The sequence below is a fragment of the Larimichthys crocea genome, chromosome IX (assembly GCF_000972845.2).
Source record: "Larimichthys crocea isolate SSNF chromosome IX, L_crocea_2.0, whole genome shotgun sequence".
NCBI classification, from domain to species: Eukaryota; Metazoa; Chordata; class Actinopteri; family Sciaenidae; genus Larimichthys; species Larimichthys crocea.
Genome location: NC_040019.1, coordinates 12107337 through 12125234, shown reverse-complemented (window position 1 = coordinate 12125234; position 17898 = coordinate 12107337). Strand labels below are relative to the sequence as shown.

General features: G+C 39.5%; 1 protein-coding gene across 1 annotated transcript in view; it reads right to left on the bottom strand.

Annotated features, from left to right (window-relative positions):
* Positions 1 to 17898, bottom strand: part of LOC104920093 (matrix metalloproteinase-17) — a 61182-nt gene that overhangs the window by 3973 nt on the left and 39311 nt on the right. Inside the window, exons 5-9 of the mRNA XM_019260130.2 lie at positions 9021 to 9197; positions 7933 to 8035; positions 6133 to 6215; positions 5324 to 5476; positions 4550 to 4807 (exon numbers count right to left, since the gene is read on the bottom strand). Of these exons, the coding sequence (XP_019115675.2) occupies positions 4550 to 4807; positions 5324 to 5476; positions 6133 to 6215; positions 7933 to 8035; positions 9021 to 9197 (774 nt within the window). The remainder of the gene's footprint in view (positions 1 to 4549; positions 4808 to 5323; positions 5477 to 6132; positions 6216 to 7932; positions 8036 to 9020; positions 9198 to 17898) is intronic.

Below are 17898 nucleotides of genomic sequence, written 5' to 3'. Positions count from 1 at the left end.
CACAACCCCAAACCTACTACTACTGGCTAATAACCCCTGAATTAATTATTGAGCCAAAACATAAACTCTTGAAAGGGTGATTAGATTTACTTCATGGGAATGTCAGGTTTTGAGGGACATCCCTATTAAGTCGTCATTAAAAGGGAAAATGAAATAAGGCTAGGATTACCTCATATTTTTCTTGTCAAAAAAATCACATATCACAAGATAGAACAATAACGCATTAATCTTTCTCTCTGTTTACGCTGCCTGCGGCACTCAGGCCCATTCATTTATACTGTAGAAGTAAATCTTTTAAAATGGGTCACAAATATATTATTTGATTTCTAACAAAGGATTGGAAATATCCTAAAACAGCTGAGCACTGTAGTTTTTAGCAAACGTCAATTTAATTTGTTACTAACTAACTAGCACTTTTAGATTTGACTATTATGCTGTTTTATTTTTCTTAATATTGTTTAGAATTTTAGTAATTTAACATTAGCTTCCTCCTGGCGCTGGTGTGTAACATGAGCACCCTCTGCTGGACTCTTGCAGACTAAAAGAGTACTTCCCAAATTCCAGTCTAGTAGGTTGATCTTTGTTAAAATACTTTAATAAGTTCTGTATGTTGTATATTAAAGAAGCCATTCAATGAGCACAGCAAACATCTTTGTGGGTAATTTGTTGAACTGGTAACTTTGCTTGAATGTTGCTTCTTAAGAAATCTCCTCAGCATAATTTGCTTTTAAAATGCCCAAGATTTTAAACCCTCGATTTCAAAATCCCTATTATGTAAATAAAATAAAGAAGACCCTCCTGACCTTACGGGAACAGAGGCTCTGACTTCAAATCTACTAATGTGGCACGACTACATTTATGGATGCTCACTGGTTTATTTGAACGTCCTCCACAGGTTAAAGATAATATGCATGATAAATTTAATTTCCCTCTACTTTTAACTTTCTCTGGTCATGGCGAAAAGGCTAAACTATTCCTGGGTGCCATATTTATGCCAGCAGTTCCAATTATTATCATCATTACAGCTACATTAATACCCTTTATGCCCCTTTTCCCCCCACGGCAATCATTCTCTTTGGTTTTACTGCCTTTCCATGTCTGATTTTTCTATCTGTCCTCTAAGTGAAGCCATCTATCTAACATCTCTTCTTTTTCTTCCCTGGTCTTTACCTTTATCTTTCTTCATTCTTGTCCCTATATCTCCTCTTGTCTGGATTCCCCCTCTCTTCACATATGCACCCCCTGCCTGTCCTCCTATTGTATTTTTATAACAAGGTGTCACCATATCTCCTCTCTCCCTCTTGCTGTCATATCACTCTTTTCTCTCCCCGTCTGTTCTATCTCTTTTCTTTTTCTATTCACCCTGAACTGGTGAAACAAACAGAGAATAGGCTTTGATATGGCTCCAGTTCCCAGGCCCCATGGTCTGTCTGTGTGCACTTATGCATGTGCGTATGCGTTTCCAAGTTTACCCATCCAAGCCCTGTGGTGATAATGGAGGTGAAGCCGAGTCAGGTTTGTGCAATTGGCGTCTTCTCACACACACACACACACACACACTCACTCACACACACACACACACACACACACACACACACACACACACACACACACACACACACACACATCAAAGAGCTCGGAACAAGACTGAAGACAGAAAACAGACCACTAAACACCTGACAGGGAAAGAGCTTCCTTGTATTTACATGCTGCAGGGGGGATTAGGGACATCCTGGCTCCCACTGAGAGTAGCCTCAAATTTCAGGACCCAGTGGCTGGTTTTTAGGGGGTATTTTTCAAAACTAAAAAGGCCCCTTGCATCATTCAGAGCCTAATACAGACACAACATCCTGACAGAAAATAAATGTTGCATAAAGTTTCTCTTACATCTCTCAGTGACATGCACATGCCATCAGATGACTGTTGCTATGTTGCTTTGATGGAAGCAGGTGTTGCGACCTTGACATTCATCTGCTACAGTGGAGCTGCTCACTGTGATTACACTGGGCGAGCTCCAAGGTTTAAATGTGTTTGACTGTGTGGATGTGAAGCAGACTGCTGGAAAAACAAGACCATGTGTGCTACGTCAAAATAACAGATAAAAGGTTAAAAAAATATTTTGACACATGAAAAAAAAAATGCAAATGGACCTCTAATCTACATACTGCAGCTATGCCAACAGAAAATGTGGTATGCTGCCAAAATAAAATAAACTCAAATAAAATGGGATGGCAAAATACACTGTATGAAGTGTAACAAATCTTAGTTTGTAATAAGAAGTCAGTTAATCATTTCAAAATATGAATGAAAACCCTTAAAGACTCTGTGGCCCATACATCTGTTCTTGCACATTTACCTTTGTGTTCCAGGTACAATCACCTGCAGTGACACACCATCAACTATTTCACTTACTTTGGTGGAACTGGATTGTATTTTATGGGGAAAATGTTTTCAGTTTTTTCCTCTGATGTCCTCTGATTGCTCTGCAAATGAACTATAGCTGCTGTTAACTAACAGTAGCTCAGTTTGTTAGCCAAGTTACCCGGACTGAGAGCTCAGAGCACTTTGGGATATGAGAGGATGCTTTCAGGTCAGGGGTGCAGGCGAATACCGATGAGGAGTTGAGCTGGTGTCACGTCACAGTGGGCAGTGTAACCAGGTTAAGTAGCCTCTGTGGACATAATGTCAGAGGCAAAAAGACTGAAGGGGACGGAGGAAGAATAAGAAAAAAAGCAGAGAGTGGCCAAGCACGATGCTGCCGGACAAGAGTAAATCTGTGACTGACTCTTAGTTGTTGATGAGAAATAGAAAGCTGAAACACTGATCTGGGCTTCTTGCTGTTGGACTAGTACGTAATATTAGCTGGCTGCTATGTCTTGTGTTTCACTTGACCCATGTTTGACTGTGTTAGAGAAGTTGTTGACTCTCTAGTTTTTTATTCATAAGTGGTGTGTAAATACACGTGTACAACTGTACATTTATGAGTGGGCACTAAATCACAAAAATACCAATTTATACATAATGTTGCTTTAATTCCAACTCAAACATCATGATAATGTCACTTAATGACATTGGTCCCTTATTAAAAGTACACAAGACAACCATGCTCGTGGCTCCGTGGGCGGTTTACAGCTAAACGCTTATGTCAGCTCACAGTGATAATGGTAGCATGCTAATGTTTAGAATAATTACCATCTTAGTTACCATGCTAACATTTGCTAATTAGCATTGACCTCATTAGTTTTGTTAATTAAGTTATAGATAAGTTTGGACCAGAGTGGTGAAGTTGAAGTTCATGCTGTTATATTCAAATATTTTAGTGTTTTATAGCTTCTGGGAAGTTGGCTCAGATTCATAATCCGATCCAAAACTTGAGGCTGCATGTTTGCTAACTTGCATAATTTTCTCTTGTAATTCATTCCTCTTTGTGTATTTCCCCTGAGAATGATATTGCACAGTCATGCCTTAGGGGCTTGCAAATACCAGAGCTACCAGTGGCCTGATGCTCTGGTGGAATGTTACAACTCTATTTTTCTCTGAGACATGTAATCATTTATCACTAGAAGAAACAGACAGGCGTGATTCATCATTTATACATCATACATGTAATCAATCAAAATGTCTTAATGATCTTTTTTTTTTTAATTTATGAAGATAGAAGAGGCCAAAATATGTCACTGGATTGCACACAACTTTTCACACACTCACTAGATTACTTTTGGGGGTAAAGATTTGATCATTTATTTTGTGGAATATTAAAAAAGTAGCGATACAGATCTGGTTTTCTCTAGTCATCTTTTATTGGAAAGCACTTTGTGACACCTGACTCCAGAGAAGTGTTTTATACATTATCTTCTGCTTACTTACTTTACTTAAACCTCAAGGAAGAGCACTTTGAAAACCTACTTCTTCTTTCTGATTCTTTTCATTCAAAAGTAAAAGAAGTTGAAAGACTGACTGCACTTTGGGTCATATTGAACGTATTTCGACTGACTACCCTGTGGTGTGTCATCCCACCATGTCAAAAGTGTTCAAGCATAAGGCAGATTATGTGTTTTGGAAAATTGCAAAAATTGTTAGACACGGCCTGTCATTTCAGCTATGGGGGTGATTTGAGATGCTGAATCATTTTGATGCTGTAAGCCCCAAAGTAAAGCTTGCATCACTTTACCTTCATTCCAACCCCTTACCTTCCATCTCAAACTTTGGCTAATGCCAAAGAGTGAGATCGTGTCTCTAGAAGACAAGAGGTAAAACCTTAGTTTCTCTGAAAAGTGACTAGCTTTACTCTATGTGACAGTTTGACAAGCTCAAAGGACCAAGAAGTCAACGCTTGTTTCTCTTGAGTGCATGGCGCACTAGGAGAACACGAGACTAGGACACACTAGAGGGACTACATCTCCCAAGATGCCTGTGAATACCATATGATTCCTTAGGAGGTTCTGGGGAATATTAAACAACCGTGATCTCAATCGGCAGCTTGAAAATTACAGTTCCAGTATCACCGTTTTACATGACAAAAGTAAAAAGTGTTTTTAAAGTTACTCACCATCAGACCACCTCATGGCGTCGTCCAAGTTTGGTGGCAGCCCTTTCCAAAGCGTGCTGTCTTTAGGGTAGCCCAGGTCCATGCGCCTTAGGTGGTCATCGTAGCGCCAGTAGCTGTTGTCCTTGAAGAAGTAGGTTTTGTCGTTGTGTAGCCAAACAAAGGCTGCATCCACGCCGTCGGAGGGTAGGCCAAAGTCGCTTATTGGACGAGGGTAACCTTCCTCCACGATATTGTCTTTAAATACCCAGTACTTTAGACCTGAAGATGGTGGACAAACAAAATCTTAAAATGTAGTTTTATCCCTCACGCACACTTGAGGTGATTGAAAATATGAGAGATCTGAAAGATCAAGTACAAGTGTTCTTGAAATGTAAAAACTAAAACTTATTTTTGTTACACAGCCAAGAAAGATGTTCTAAATGTAACATCAAACGTGAAACATGCCCTTTTTTTGCACCCTTTAGAAAAACTATACCTCTTTGATAGAAAAAAAAATCATAATTTCCTTTTAAAGTCCAAGCCACACTGACAGAAAGATGTGAACTGCCTCTTTTCACCTCGCCTATTTATAGTGTGGATGGATCACACTTGAGGTCATCAACCGTTTAAAAAAAAATGTTTTGGACACATTGTTCAGATGGGCAGCATGTGCTAAATTATGTTTATTAAACTGTGTATTTAAGCTATCAACTGGATTTAAAAAACATAGTGTACTTGTGACAGAAAGAAAGACAAAAGAAGAAAACAAAATAGAAAATAAAATCAATACTGTACCTTTGAAAAAGACTATTTTGTGGTCCCCAGGCCTCTCGTACACAGCATCCACACTGTCCAGATTGGTTGGGAGGCCCCTCCAGAAGCGATGGATCTGAGCCGGACGCAGAGACACCAGGTGCTTCTCTCTTGTTAGTCTCCAGAAGTACTTTCCTTTGACGAACGGGACAGTTTGGAGTTAGGAGGATGAACACTATTCTGGTGGTTACTGTTACCTGTTTATGTTTTATGCATTCCTAAAGGGAAACTTGTGCAAATTTTAATTAATTTAATGACTGATGACTAGTGATTGTTTTTTTGACTTTTTGACATTTCTGTCTCCAGACAGGTGGTCCAAGGCTGGCTGGAAATGAGGATTCTTTCTTTCTGACAACTGCAAGAATAATCTACATCTTAAACTCAAACATCCGAAAAAAAAGGAAATGATCGCAACGATGATATAAACTTGTTTGAACTATAAACCTCTTGTGAGTCATATAAAAGGTTCAAATGTCAGTTGTCTATTTGGGATATTTTGCTAACTCTTCTGCAGCTGTATGTGAATCTGTTTCTTGTTTCTGTTGTCAGTGGGAGGCCAGAGGTCATTTCTCCAGAGGGCAAGCATGAAAGCCTGATGTAATTTTTGGACTGTGGTCTCTCAGCAGGGCTCAGCAGGCTCAGTCTTTATCTACCACACTGTCTCATCCTCATCCTCTTTCCTTTTGTCTCTTCCCTTCTTTAATTTGCTCTTCTTCCTCTGACTCATTTAGCTAATTTTTCCCACGCAGCTCGGCAGCTTTGCGCGTCTGTCTCCCTTTGTGACTACATACCTTTGAAAAAGAAGGCCTCCCCTCGTATCTGGGCCACTGCATCAAAGTGACTAGTGCATCTGTCGGGGGCATCTCGCGCCAGCCTGGGAGAGATGCGAAGAAAGTAGGCGGAGAGAAGATTGTTAAAAGACGAGAGAGAAAAAAAAGAGACGTTAACACTTTAAATCTCTGATGACGTTTCTGTATTCAGATGAGTTACTTGTCATCTAAAATGATTTATTACATATTTATGAAAGTGAAGAAAAGTTTATTTGTTGCAAAATCCAATACCCAATACTTGTTTTCTTTAAATGAGATATTAGAGTTTTCAAGATCTTGTTATGCATCTAAATTTTGTTCACGCTTCTGCGACTGGGTGCCTGTGCATGAATCAGTAACCAGGCAAAACAAAAGAGGAGATGCTATCGGGCTGACACGATGAGGTCCCTCTGTGAATTTATCTCCGGGGATTTTAAGTGATTTAAAGCACTGACGTGGCCGGCCTACCAATAATGAAGCCATTAGCACCACAGGGCTGAGAGTGGGAGCCCGCCAGGCCTTATATTACCAACAAAGGTCTCTATTCAGAGCTCTATTAACACTACACCACTGGCTTGTGGTCAGTACAGGTGCCCTTGTCAGGCCTAATCCAGCTTTTCCACACATCGTGTCCTGATGGAGTCAGTGGGAAATGATTAATGAAGCCAGTGTAAGTCTGACACTGGGGAGCAAAACATTGTTAATTATCCCGCCACTGCCTATTTAGCTTAGACATCCTTCCCGGTGCTGCCTTGTTCTGTTTGTCTTGTTTCCTGTTGTGTGTGTGTGCATGTACATGTGTGTGTTCTCTCAAACAAACTGAACTGCATACCTTCAGAAAGACGTGTGAGAACTCTTCTGTTGGACCTCATGGGGGCTACTTTAAGGTTAGTGCTTGGTGGTTTGGGTGTGTGTGAGCATACACTCAAAATACATAAATGGATAAAATTAAGTCTAATTATCCTTGATAATCTAAAAAACTACAGGCTGATAGCTGCCCAACTTACATTAGGGGATTACTTAATTAGACAAGAAGGCTCCCAAGATCACTCTTGGCCTCATAGCTAATTTACTTTGTTGGCACCTCACCCCACTTCTTTTCAAACTACAAAAAAACAGTTTTTACAACAAATGTTGAGTATTCCTGCACGGATTCATTACATTGTTTCTCAGTACGAATTGGGAAAACTGTAAGAAAATTTAAAAAACAATGACAATATTATTATTACAATATTATATTGAGATGCAGGGAACCATCAAATAAATAGAGATCTCTCTATAATGAGATCCAATACACTTACTCTGCAATAAATACCACCTGTGTATCAGTACAGTGTTCTTATCGATGTTGCTGAACTTCTATTACGGCCCTAACTTTAATATAGCAACATTTTTATGGCTGTGTAAATATGTCTTGTTAAGGAATTTATATCAGCTTGAAACGGGAAAACATAACATACATTAAAAAAAGTTTATGTGATTCTTGCAGACATTTATGAGCACGTCCACCTTTGCCAACTGAGGCCGTAATATATATCAAAGAGCAGCATTTGTCCTGAGTTGACCGTGCAGCATCTTAGCATCGAGTGATCCTCTTTGCGTCTCTCCTTTCGTCATTACAGAGCAGGCAGTGTCACACTGAGTGGGATTTACACAATGAGTGAAGGCTGGAAAACACCAAGCAGGATCCTCGAGATAGAGACTGTAGTATAGTACTGTCACTGTTGATCATTTTTTTGTTTTTGCGCATGAATAATTCCAAGTATCTTTACATCTACTTACAGAACACTAGATCTGTTTTCAGGAAGGTCCAGCAAGACAGGAGGTTCAGCAGTCTGGGAGGGGTTGCCTGGTCGGTTTGTGTGTGACACTGAGTCTCTGACACCTAAAAGGTCAAATGCCAACTCAGATTAATATTCAACACATTATATTCATGGTTATTTGCTCTTTTGCAATGTTACTGTTTTCCATATCGTGGCACAAACTGTGTCTAATCAATTTTAATTCTTCCTTTACTCATATACTTCACTTCCCTCGTCTTTATGTTCATCACTCTCTTTCCTCACGCTGCCATTTCCAATATCAGCAAATGGTGTGAAAAGGGCACAGGCCAGAACAAGGTCCAATTAACTCCATCCATGTTTTCATTAAATCAATAACCTCGCTCTACAGAACTCATCAACTGCTGCTTCCTGCATGAGGAAGTCTCCGTATCTTCACTGTGCTGAGCTGCCTCCACAAAACGGGTGTTTCCACCACTGCACCCGGAAAACACATAAATACAGCAGAGGCTCATGAGTCATAGCCAGTGGAGTAGAGGAAGATTGTGTGCAGATATGAGTAAAGTATGCCTCTGCAATGTCTATGCGCACAGACACACACACACACACTGAGAGTTCACAGCACTGATCAGACATTGAGAAGACGCAGAAACATCTTCTAGACTCGAACACTGATTTAGCCAGCATATATGTTTATAATGATATATCGGCGTAAAGGATGATGGAAAAGTATGCTGTATGTCTAGTATATAATGGCATCGGTGCAGAAAAGTGGAGAACAGCATATCCAAGTATTCTGTAAATGCTTGGAAAGGCTGACTGTAAAGAAGAAAAATCAAAAATGACTTTCCATAAATGTCATACATGGCTGTTATTTCCATTCACAAGGCGCCCTTTATAGTTACATGGCCACTTTGTTTAATCTTCCCCATTACTAATCAATTACTGAAATGCCATTTGCCATGTGCACTCTTTTCGTAACACTCAAGTACGACATATTAATGGAAATTCTGATGGAAATTGACTAATTGAATTTTCCATTATTCCTCTCTTCCACACATACACAAAAGTACCACGGTTCCCTCATACCGTAGAGCTGCCAGACGCGGACCTTGTCTTCATAGGGTAGGTCATATTTTAGAGGGTCTCCTACAGGACCCTGGTAGTACGGTCTCATGATGGACTCTATTGCTGAGGTGTGCACCAGGCCGATGGCATGACCGAACTCATGGACTGCAACCGCAAAGAGATCCATCCCATGAGAGTCTGAAAGAGACACAAAGAGAGGTAAGAGGTTACATCATGGTGAGAAAACATCTTAAGGAAATGCAGAAATGACAAGAAAGGGAAAGTAAAAGACTACAAATACAATCCAAAGACTGTGACAACTTTGTGTCACAGTAATTTGAATCTTTCTCTTAAAAAATATAGAACACTTACTAGGAGGAAGTGTATGGTCAATGTGACCTTTCTAATAATTTTACATTGAACACTACTACTGAGTTACAACTGTGGTCCTACCAATAATAGTCATAAAATGGTGGCCCATTTTATGTATTTTCCCTCTAATCTATCACAAAGATGCTTTTACTGTTAGACAACTGAATAATAAAATGAATCTACAGTCCAAAAACATTACAGTTAAATATCTGGAACTAGTTGAACTAGCCGCAGCTCCAGGCAATGTGGCTAATGTGTGAATGGGTTACGGTTAGACAGCTTTTTATCCGTGACCAACAGCATGTTTCAAATGGTCAAACACATTTATAGCCTTGGTTACTATACTGTGAGCTTGTGTATGAACAGAGCATGAAAGATCTTTAGTCAAGGGTTTTTGAAAGACCTAGCGGCGCCAGTAATCGCCAATGTGACCTTTCCACTATAAGTCTGTGTCCTGAATTGACCCAGTCAAACCCCTGTTCAGGTATTTTATCCTTTTTGAACTCATCTGCTTATGATGCAAATTAAGAGGCATGACAGGCAGCTCAGGAGGATTTGAGTGCTGTTATGCGTGTGGTGTAGTGAGATAACTATGGTAATACTGCCTGAGTCCCTGGGCTGGCAATCATAACCTGAGTGCAGAAAGACACCTAAAGGCTATTAAAACACCTTCCACTCTATGTTTGGCAAAAAAAAAAGGGGGAAGAGGAAAAAGCCTCCTGAACTCTTTGTAGGATGCTGCGAAGCAAGACAAAACCTGGGGCTTGGAGATTTAAATTTGCAAAATATATGGAGAGCTAGCATGTCAAGCCAAGCTAGCTTAGATTTCCTTGGTGGTTAGTCTAAAGTCCGCATTCAGTTTACCTAAGGCTGGCCTCGACTTGGGACATGCACCCTTGCTTGCAGTATCCAGTTGGGATGTTCAGAAGGCAAATGCCAATTCTAATCTACAGGAACACATGGTGCAGAGAGGAAAGGTGGACAAAAGGCAGGATAGGGAGAGAACAGGGGCTCAGAACAGTGTGTACCATATCATCATATTTATGGTGCATGTGGAGCTGACACAATAAATGTAATGCCTGTGGACAAAGTAGCAGCGGAGAGAATTGGGAGGATGCACCTGATTCATTTAGCATGGCAGAGAGATAGAGATACTTTTGTGTAGCTCCACAGATTATTGAATACAGAATATTGTTGTGCCGGATTCACCATTAAGCTATTAAGTAGCACTTTATCAACCAAATGCTTTCAGTGCATGATGCTGAAGATCAGAATTAAGGTCTTCATCCACTAGATATCTAAACTCACCCTGTTTTCAGCTCCTCCAGTCATCAAAAACTAGTCTGGCTTTGATCTTAGAAGACCTTTAAAAGACATCTAGATACCTCAGAAAGATCACACGGCCCTTCATGGATGCCCTGAAGTTTGCCTACAGGGCCAACATGTTTATGGAGGATGCAGTCAACAAGAAACTTCAGTACTTTCGACAGCCTGGGAACCTATATCTGCTATTAACAGCTTTATTTGTGTCTCCTGGGTTGCACCTGCTATTTGCAAATCCCTTACTCATCACATAAGCTCATGTCATAAAATTTGCTAAACTGGGTTGCACTGTCACCATAGAAACCAGTAAAACTGCTAGGAAACATCTGTAGCACTATCCCATCAAAAGCAATGTGCAAACAGGAATTCACTGTTAATGTCACAAACTGTTACATAATTTCCTAAAATGACACTAGAGGGGACAAACTATATATTGAACATAATTTTGTAAATGCAGGTATCACTGTGTTTCATGTATGATACGTGGACAAATATGTTTTATATTATTGTATTCATAAAGTTTTTGACTATATGTAAAACTATTCAAATATGCTCACATATTTGATGTTAGTTGGTAATTTAGCAAACTATTTTTAATATAACGTTTTATAATTGGATAGTTTGGAGGTATGTTGTATTATTTTTGTGAGATTTATTTTAAAATCTTCCAACTTCCAATATATTTTTATCAGCTGTTAGTAAGATGTGTTTTTCACTAACCCCCTCACTTGTATGATAGCAAGTCATGTTTTCTCATGACCCTGGTAAATATTACTATTCCTACCCTCTGGTATTTTCACTCTTTCTCTGTCTTCTCCACTACTGTTACTTGGTGCTACATTGCTCTTTTTCTTCCTTCCTGTTGATTCTTAAAGAGCTCTGACTGTGGATACTGACTTTTACTGAAGATAATCTATTGTACAAATAACAGCCATATGACACTTGATATAAATGCTGTTATATGAGTGATATTATAGATCTTTGCCATGTGACAAACAAGAAACTAATGTTCTGTAATGAACTGTCATGACTGTGCCACTAGGAGAGAGCTCTTTTTTGATTTAACATTCAATCTGCAAATATAAACACATTGAGATTATTTGAATGTGTGTGTGTGTGAGTGAGTAAAACGTGTTTGTGCTTTTTACACCTAAATGATTTCTTCTTGAAAGCAATTTCAATATTTTTGTGATTTCTTTCCTAAAATGTTCTCCTGGGAAACATACCACCAAATGGTTTTACTTGATATTTGATATTTGTTTGATTTTTGTTTGACATTGCCCTGGGAGTTACAGGGTGTCAATATCTAGTAACAACGAATCCCTACGTTAGACTTAATCTTTGTGGTGCAACAAATTTTCATTTAGTGGTGCGGAAATCGTATCTCAACATGTTATAACTAATTTGAACAGCTGCTGCAACCACCTCTTAAAGATCACTTAATATTTAGCCTAATAGTCAGGAATTGGTACTAGACAATCTTCCCTTGAGGGCACTATGACTCACATAAGTGCTCAGCAGTGGAGACACCTCATGCAACAGCTGAGGACATGCAGCTGGTCAATGACGGTGGTGTGGCCCACAGTCAACATCCACTCCACCATTACACAAAACATTGCTCTCTGGTTTGGAACAAATGGGATTCAACCAAACCAAACGAATAATTGAGTTACCAGAGAGCATTGCCAACAACCTCCCCATTCTCCAAAATCAGCTACTTCAGGCCCAAACCTCTTGTATTCAACATCATTACCAATATTTTCCACATGCATTGTCCAAATTCTCCCTTCAGTGAAACATTTCTTGACAATTGGAGCCAAAACAGCCAAGTGCAAGAACAGCGTTTCCCCCGACTCCCCACCCAGTGCTCTTCATCAATATGTTTGACCCCAAACTAGTAGATGAACATCAGCACCATACTATACCATTGCAAAAATACTCTTCTACCTGGTATACTCAAGGGGTCTTACATTTTTAACAATGTTTTTCTCAGAAATGAAGGTCTACAGTTGGTGGTCATGCTTGTTATCGTACATCTCCTCAACACATTATTCTGTCATGTTTTTTATTTCATGTTGTTGCAGTTTGTATCAAATAATTCTGTTCTTAACGTGACATTCCAGACCAGACTCCTCAGTTCATTTTCAATTTTCAATGGGCGTAGATTTAAATGCCTCTAAACGCCAATTGATAGACCTACAACCAATAAGTACAACAAAACGTGTGAGTTCTGTCAGAAATATGGCAAATGAAGTGTAGTTTTCTCTTTCAGAGAAACCCTACTACCCTGTTTGTTTAATTCTGATGCCATGGTAGATTTTCCACATCAGTGGCAGCCAATTTTGTTGTTTGGTACAAAAGGCTGAACATGGTCATGGTCAAACCTACCCCATATTAGATAAATGGTTGTGACTGTTGGCTGGAAGTCTGTCTGAACCATAGGGGGACCAGAAACATCTGCCAGAGCAAACAAAACATGAGCTCACAGATTCATCTCGTTCCCAGGCTAACTTATTCTAACTGCATTTAAATATATTTAGAAATAGGCATATGTGAGCCCACTGCAGTATCCTCTAAAGTTGTATTTCTGTTTCTTTGTCAAGGGTTTCAGAGGCAATGCCAGCTATTGTAAAGATGCTTTGCAACCTACTCCCTTCATTTCCCCTTCATATTCAGAATGTGTTTTAGTAGCCTATAAGCATACAAGAAAATGAATGAGAAACTGACAGAAAGCAAACTAAATAATGGGCCTGCAGCAGCCCTGTGTAATACATAATTAATCCATTCATGTTGCCATGTGATCCATTCCTCATCAGCTCTGTAAAAATAAGTTGATGACATACTGAAGTAAACATTTTTTCAATAGCTTCTTCCTAAGTTCTCAAAAACAAACATTAAAAACATATATACCAAAGGAAAAAGTTTATCCATGTTGTATATCTTACAAGCTGAAAAGATGAACTGACTGTGGACCTGCTACTGTGGCAGGTCTGTGTGTTGTGTCAGATCCCATACACTATGATGAAATCGCCTTGGTTTACATAGATATTTTCTTGCTCCAGGTAAGCATAATTTCACGTTTAAACAATATGGTGCACTGAAGTACATTCTTTATTGTGATATGGCAAAATGTAACCACTGTGTCCTACTTGGCTAAGCTTAAACAGGGGTGATGTACCTATAGATGTAAAGAAGCAGCTAGGTCTTTTGTTGATTTGAGTCCTTGTAATTACGTAGCCTATAATTAAAGCACCTTTATGTGGGTTTATTATCTTAATTTGTCCATCCATTATCTTAAATTCCCAATATGAACAAGTGAGATCAAGTAAGAGTACTGCTGTAAAAATTCAGCTTCAGCTCAAATTGTCTGTGGTTGCAGGCCACAAGAGTACAATCCATTCTTCATATATCCTGAATGCTCAGTGAGCCCTAACAGAGCTGTGTGTTTACATGTTTATCCACTGGAGGTACAGGAACACAACCCAGTCTTATATCATCCTAACCCGCTGACAGTGCAAGTCTGTCTACCGGCACAGTTGTTCAGATTTAACGAGAGTGACCACAAGCAACCTAATGTGCTGTATTACCTCATATATCATCCACACAAAGTACATGAAAACACACACACACACACACACACACACATATATATATATAAAATTAAGATTAAAAAGTATAAAATTCTCGGTGATACCCTTATTCAATTTAGTATTTAGATCTAATAGATCTCAAAAATATGTGACATTATAATCAGATCAGTCTGAATGATATTTCGGAAAAACTGTTTCTTTTTTAACAATTTTTAGAGGAAGCTAAAGATTTTACAGTATACCCTTAATAGATGATGGCAGAACTAAAATGATAAGTTCATGTCATGTTTACCTGCTTTTAGAGAGAAAAGGTAAACCAAAAATAAGTTATGGTACTTTAGTGGATGCGGTTTCTTGTTGCAGTACTGTCACTCTGCCCTCCTACCTTTTTTAACTTTATGGTTTGTTTATTGTCTGGATTCTGATCCTGTTGCTATTTTCTGTATTGTACTGTCTGTATTCTTTTGCATCATTGTCTATTCTTCTCTATTGACTTGTTATTGTCTGCTATGTTACAGCCAGCATCAGTCTGAAAATGTGGTGCTGAGAAACCCCATGTGAGGTGATTTAGAGGGTGGGTTTAAAGATATAACTTTGGATTACATTTTCTATAACACTTTATGTAAGTAACATCTAACAATATGATGTAGCCCCGAGAGTCTCAATTCTCCTTTTATACTCCGCTGTGTTGCTTGTTCTTTCTCAGGCTGTAACTCTACAACTTCTCCTGTTCTCCTCTACTAACACAGAAGAAAGACAAACATAGAAAGACAAGGACAGTATCCTATTCACAATCCCATAACCTTAAGTGTTCCCTGCAGATTTCACAAAATTTAAATATTTACATACCTTGAATAAACTGGAACATGGAACAAAGTCTCGGTTGGTGCATATTCAAGATTCAAAGTTAATAGAGCCTAATGCACTCTTGACAGAGAGAGAACGATGGTATGAAGGCGGTGAATTTGTGTATAAAGTCAACACTGAGTCTCAAAATTCTTTAAAAAAATCGAAACATACAGGTGTCCTTGTAACCTAATTGTTAACTTAAGACGCCTGTCATAAAACCTCAATGCCCCTGGTTTGATTTCAGCTGGGGTTTTTTGTTTTTTGTTCTCAACAACTTCACCTATCAAATAGAGGCAAAAAGAAGTTTATAAATGATGGCATATGGTGGCAATTAACTGTCCAATCTGTCTACCTTTGTCTGTTTTTTATAAATCTTCCTTCTCACGCAGGAACATATCCTCGCAGACACATAAACACATAAACAACACATACACACAGAAAAAAATGAAATGTCAGGAAAAATTCACCTGCTTAATGATGCTTTTGTTTTAGTCAGGGTAATCAGTTTGCAGAAGCAGATTGCTGGCAGAGTGATAATTAATAGAAGCAATCTGCTGCCTGTCAAAGCAACAACAGCACTTCCAGACCTCCACTCATTTGATCTCACTAAGATTCCGCCTCTCACGACTCCTAATGGACGGCGGAAGCATCAGTCACACAGCAGGGGTGAGCTGGTCTGCTAAATGTGGAGCTTAATATTCCACTATTCAGCATCATCATACACATTAGGAGATGGCCTGAGCGGACCCAGATTTAGGGTCCCGCTGAGAACAATGTACCGGGAGAGAGGGGAAGAGAATTAGCGAAGGCAATTACTCAGCTACGGATTTGTCTGATAAGGCTCATTTTTCTAAAGACGATTACATAGTGCTACAATCTGCTGAAGCACCAGCATTCACATTTTACCTTCTGGGCTGACCTAATAAGTTTGTGTCTTCTCAGGGGATTGCCTTGCTTTTGAAAAAAGTTGCTAACAATAACAATTTATGAATGCTATGTCCATTGTCTTACAAGCTGAGCAATACATAGGAGGAGTGGGACATCAGCGGAACAATGCCTTAGAGACAAGGTGGTGATATTGGAGGAGGCCGATGTGAGACAGCAGCAAGGCAGCAAGGCGAGGCCGGCAGAGTGTGACTTGAAGAAATTATGAGTTGTTCACTTTTTTCCACCCGCTGCCTCAGTCACAGTGGTAGAGAGGAGGCAAACTCAGCGGCTACACAAAGCATTGAGATCCAGAGGTGAGCTGAACTCCACTGCACAGAAGAAGACAGAATTCTGCCAGATCTTTGGGGAATTGATTAAAGACATTTGGGGGGAGTTTCTTTGTCTTTAAAAGTGTTAAGAGTTAAAAATAGCAGTCTGTGCTTGTTTTACAGATGAAAGTTTGATTCAGTGGATGTGAATTTCACCCCAGAGGGGGTTCATCACAGTGGAAGAAAGAACCATCCATGAAAGGTATGATGATTCACACAGTCGATCCAGCTTTACTTTCTCCCACATCATGTGCCACTTTACACAAGCCACGTACCCAGTCTCTCTTTATGAGTTCTTTATGGCTGTCAATACAGTTTTAATAATAAAATTTGTACTTAAAAAAATCTGTGCTCATACTGTCCTTAGGCTAAATTTGAGCTATTTTACTGATTTAGTCCTCAACATGAATGTCTTTCACACATTTTTTCCTGTAGCTTAGTGGTTGAGCAATAAATGACATTCATATAAACAGGGTCACACATGTCACCCCTCCCTCCGTCACTGCCCTGCTGCCATTAACCAAACCCACATCTATGCAGCTGTTGCCAAGCCAACCCCCGCCCCCCTCCCTCCCTCCCTCCCTCCCTCCATCGGATTCGGCCTATACACACATTAAAACACGCACACTCAGGCTACAGTATCCCCTGCTTGTCCTGCCACTGCTGCGGCCTAGTGGGAGGTCTAATTGGAGCAGATTGAGCTGCTGTCCTGTAACATATGGCTCTCAGTCCTGATAGCACGAAACAAAAGAGAGGGATTCACCCAGGTCCCGGCCTCATCACAGACAGCTGGGTTAGACAGCCTCTCTCTCTCTCTCACACACACACTCTAAGCTCCATCCCTCAGGTTGAGGTTTAATCTAAAACAGGAGGTCAGAATGCACACTGAATGGGACACTGAATCTTTCTACAGACCTTTTTTGTGGATGACAGTTAGGTTACTTTGTGGAATGATGATGATACTTTGATCTGTGTTTTTTAGGATAGAGATTGAGCTTTTCAATTCACAAAATATTTGATTTCTGCTGCGAAGGCTACCCCATTCTTACTATTGAAGATAGCAAAGTTATTCCATTACATCTCTGATTTTTTGTGTCACAAAATATTGCAATGTAGTTGAAATTCTGGTCCTCCTTATTTTCTAGGACAAGGAAATAACTATCTGCAGAATAAATGACAAGGTTAGGTGATGAAAACATCACATCTGAGCTCCTGATACAGTGAGAAAGATCTGGACAAAATGCACCAAAAGCAGTATAATGTTAGACTTGTTGCTGTATAGAATCATAAAAAGAACGCTAAAATATTTATATTTATGTCTAGCTCAATATTTTATGACATTCAAAACTACAACAGCAAGATGGATAATATTTGTGAAGAAACAGATGATTTATTTGGATGCTTGTTTCTCAGAATTCGCCCTGAGAATGGCCCACAAACTTTTTCAGACTGAAGCAGCATCAAACAAAGCACTGATGCTTAGTGAGCATGCACGGTAGCTGAGCTCTT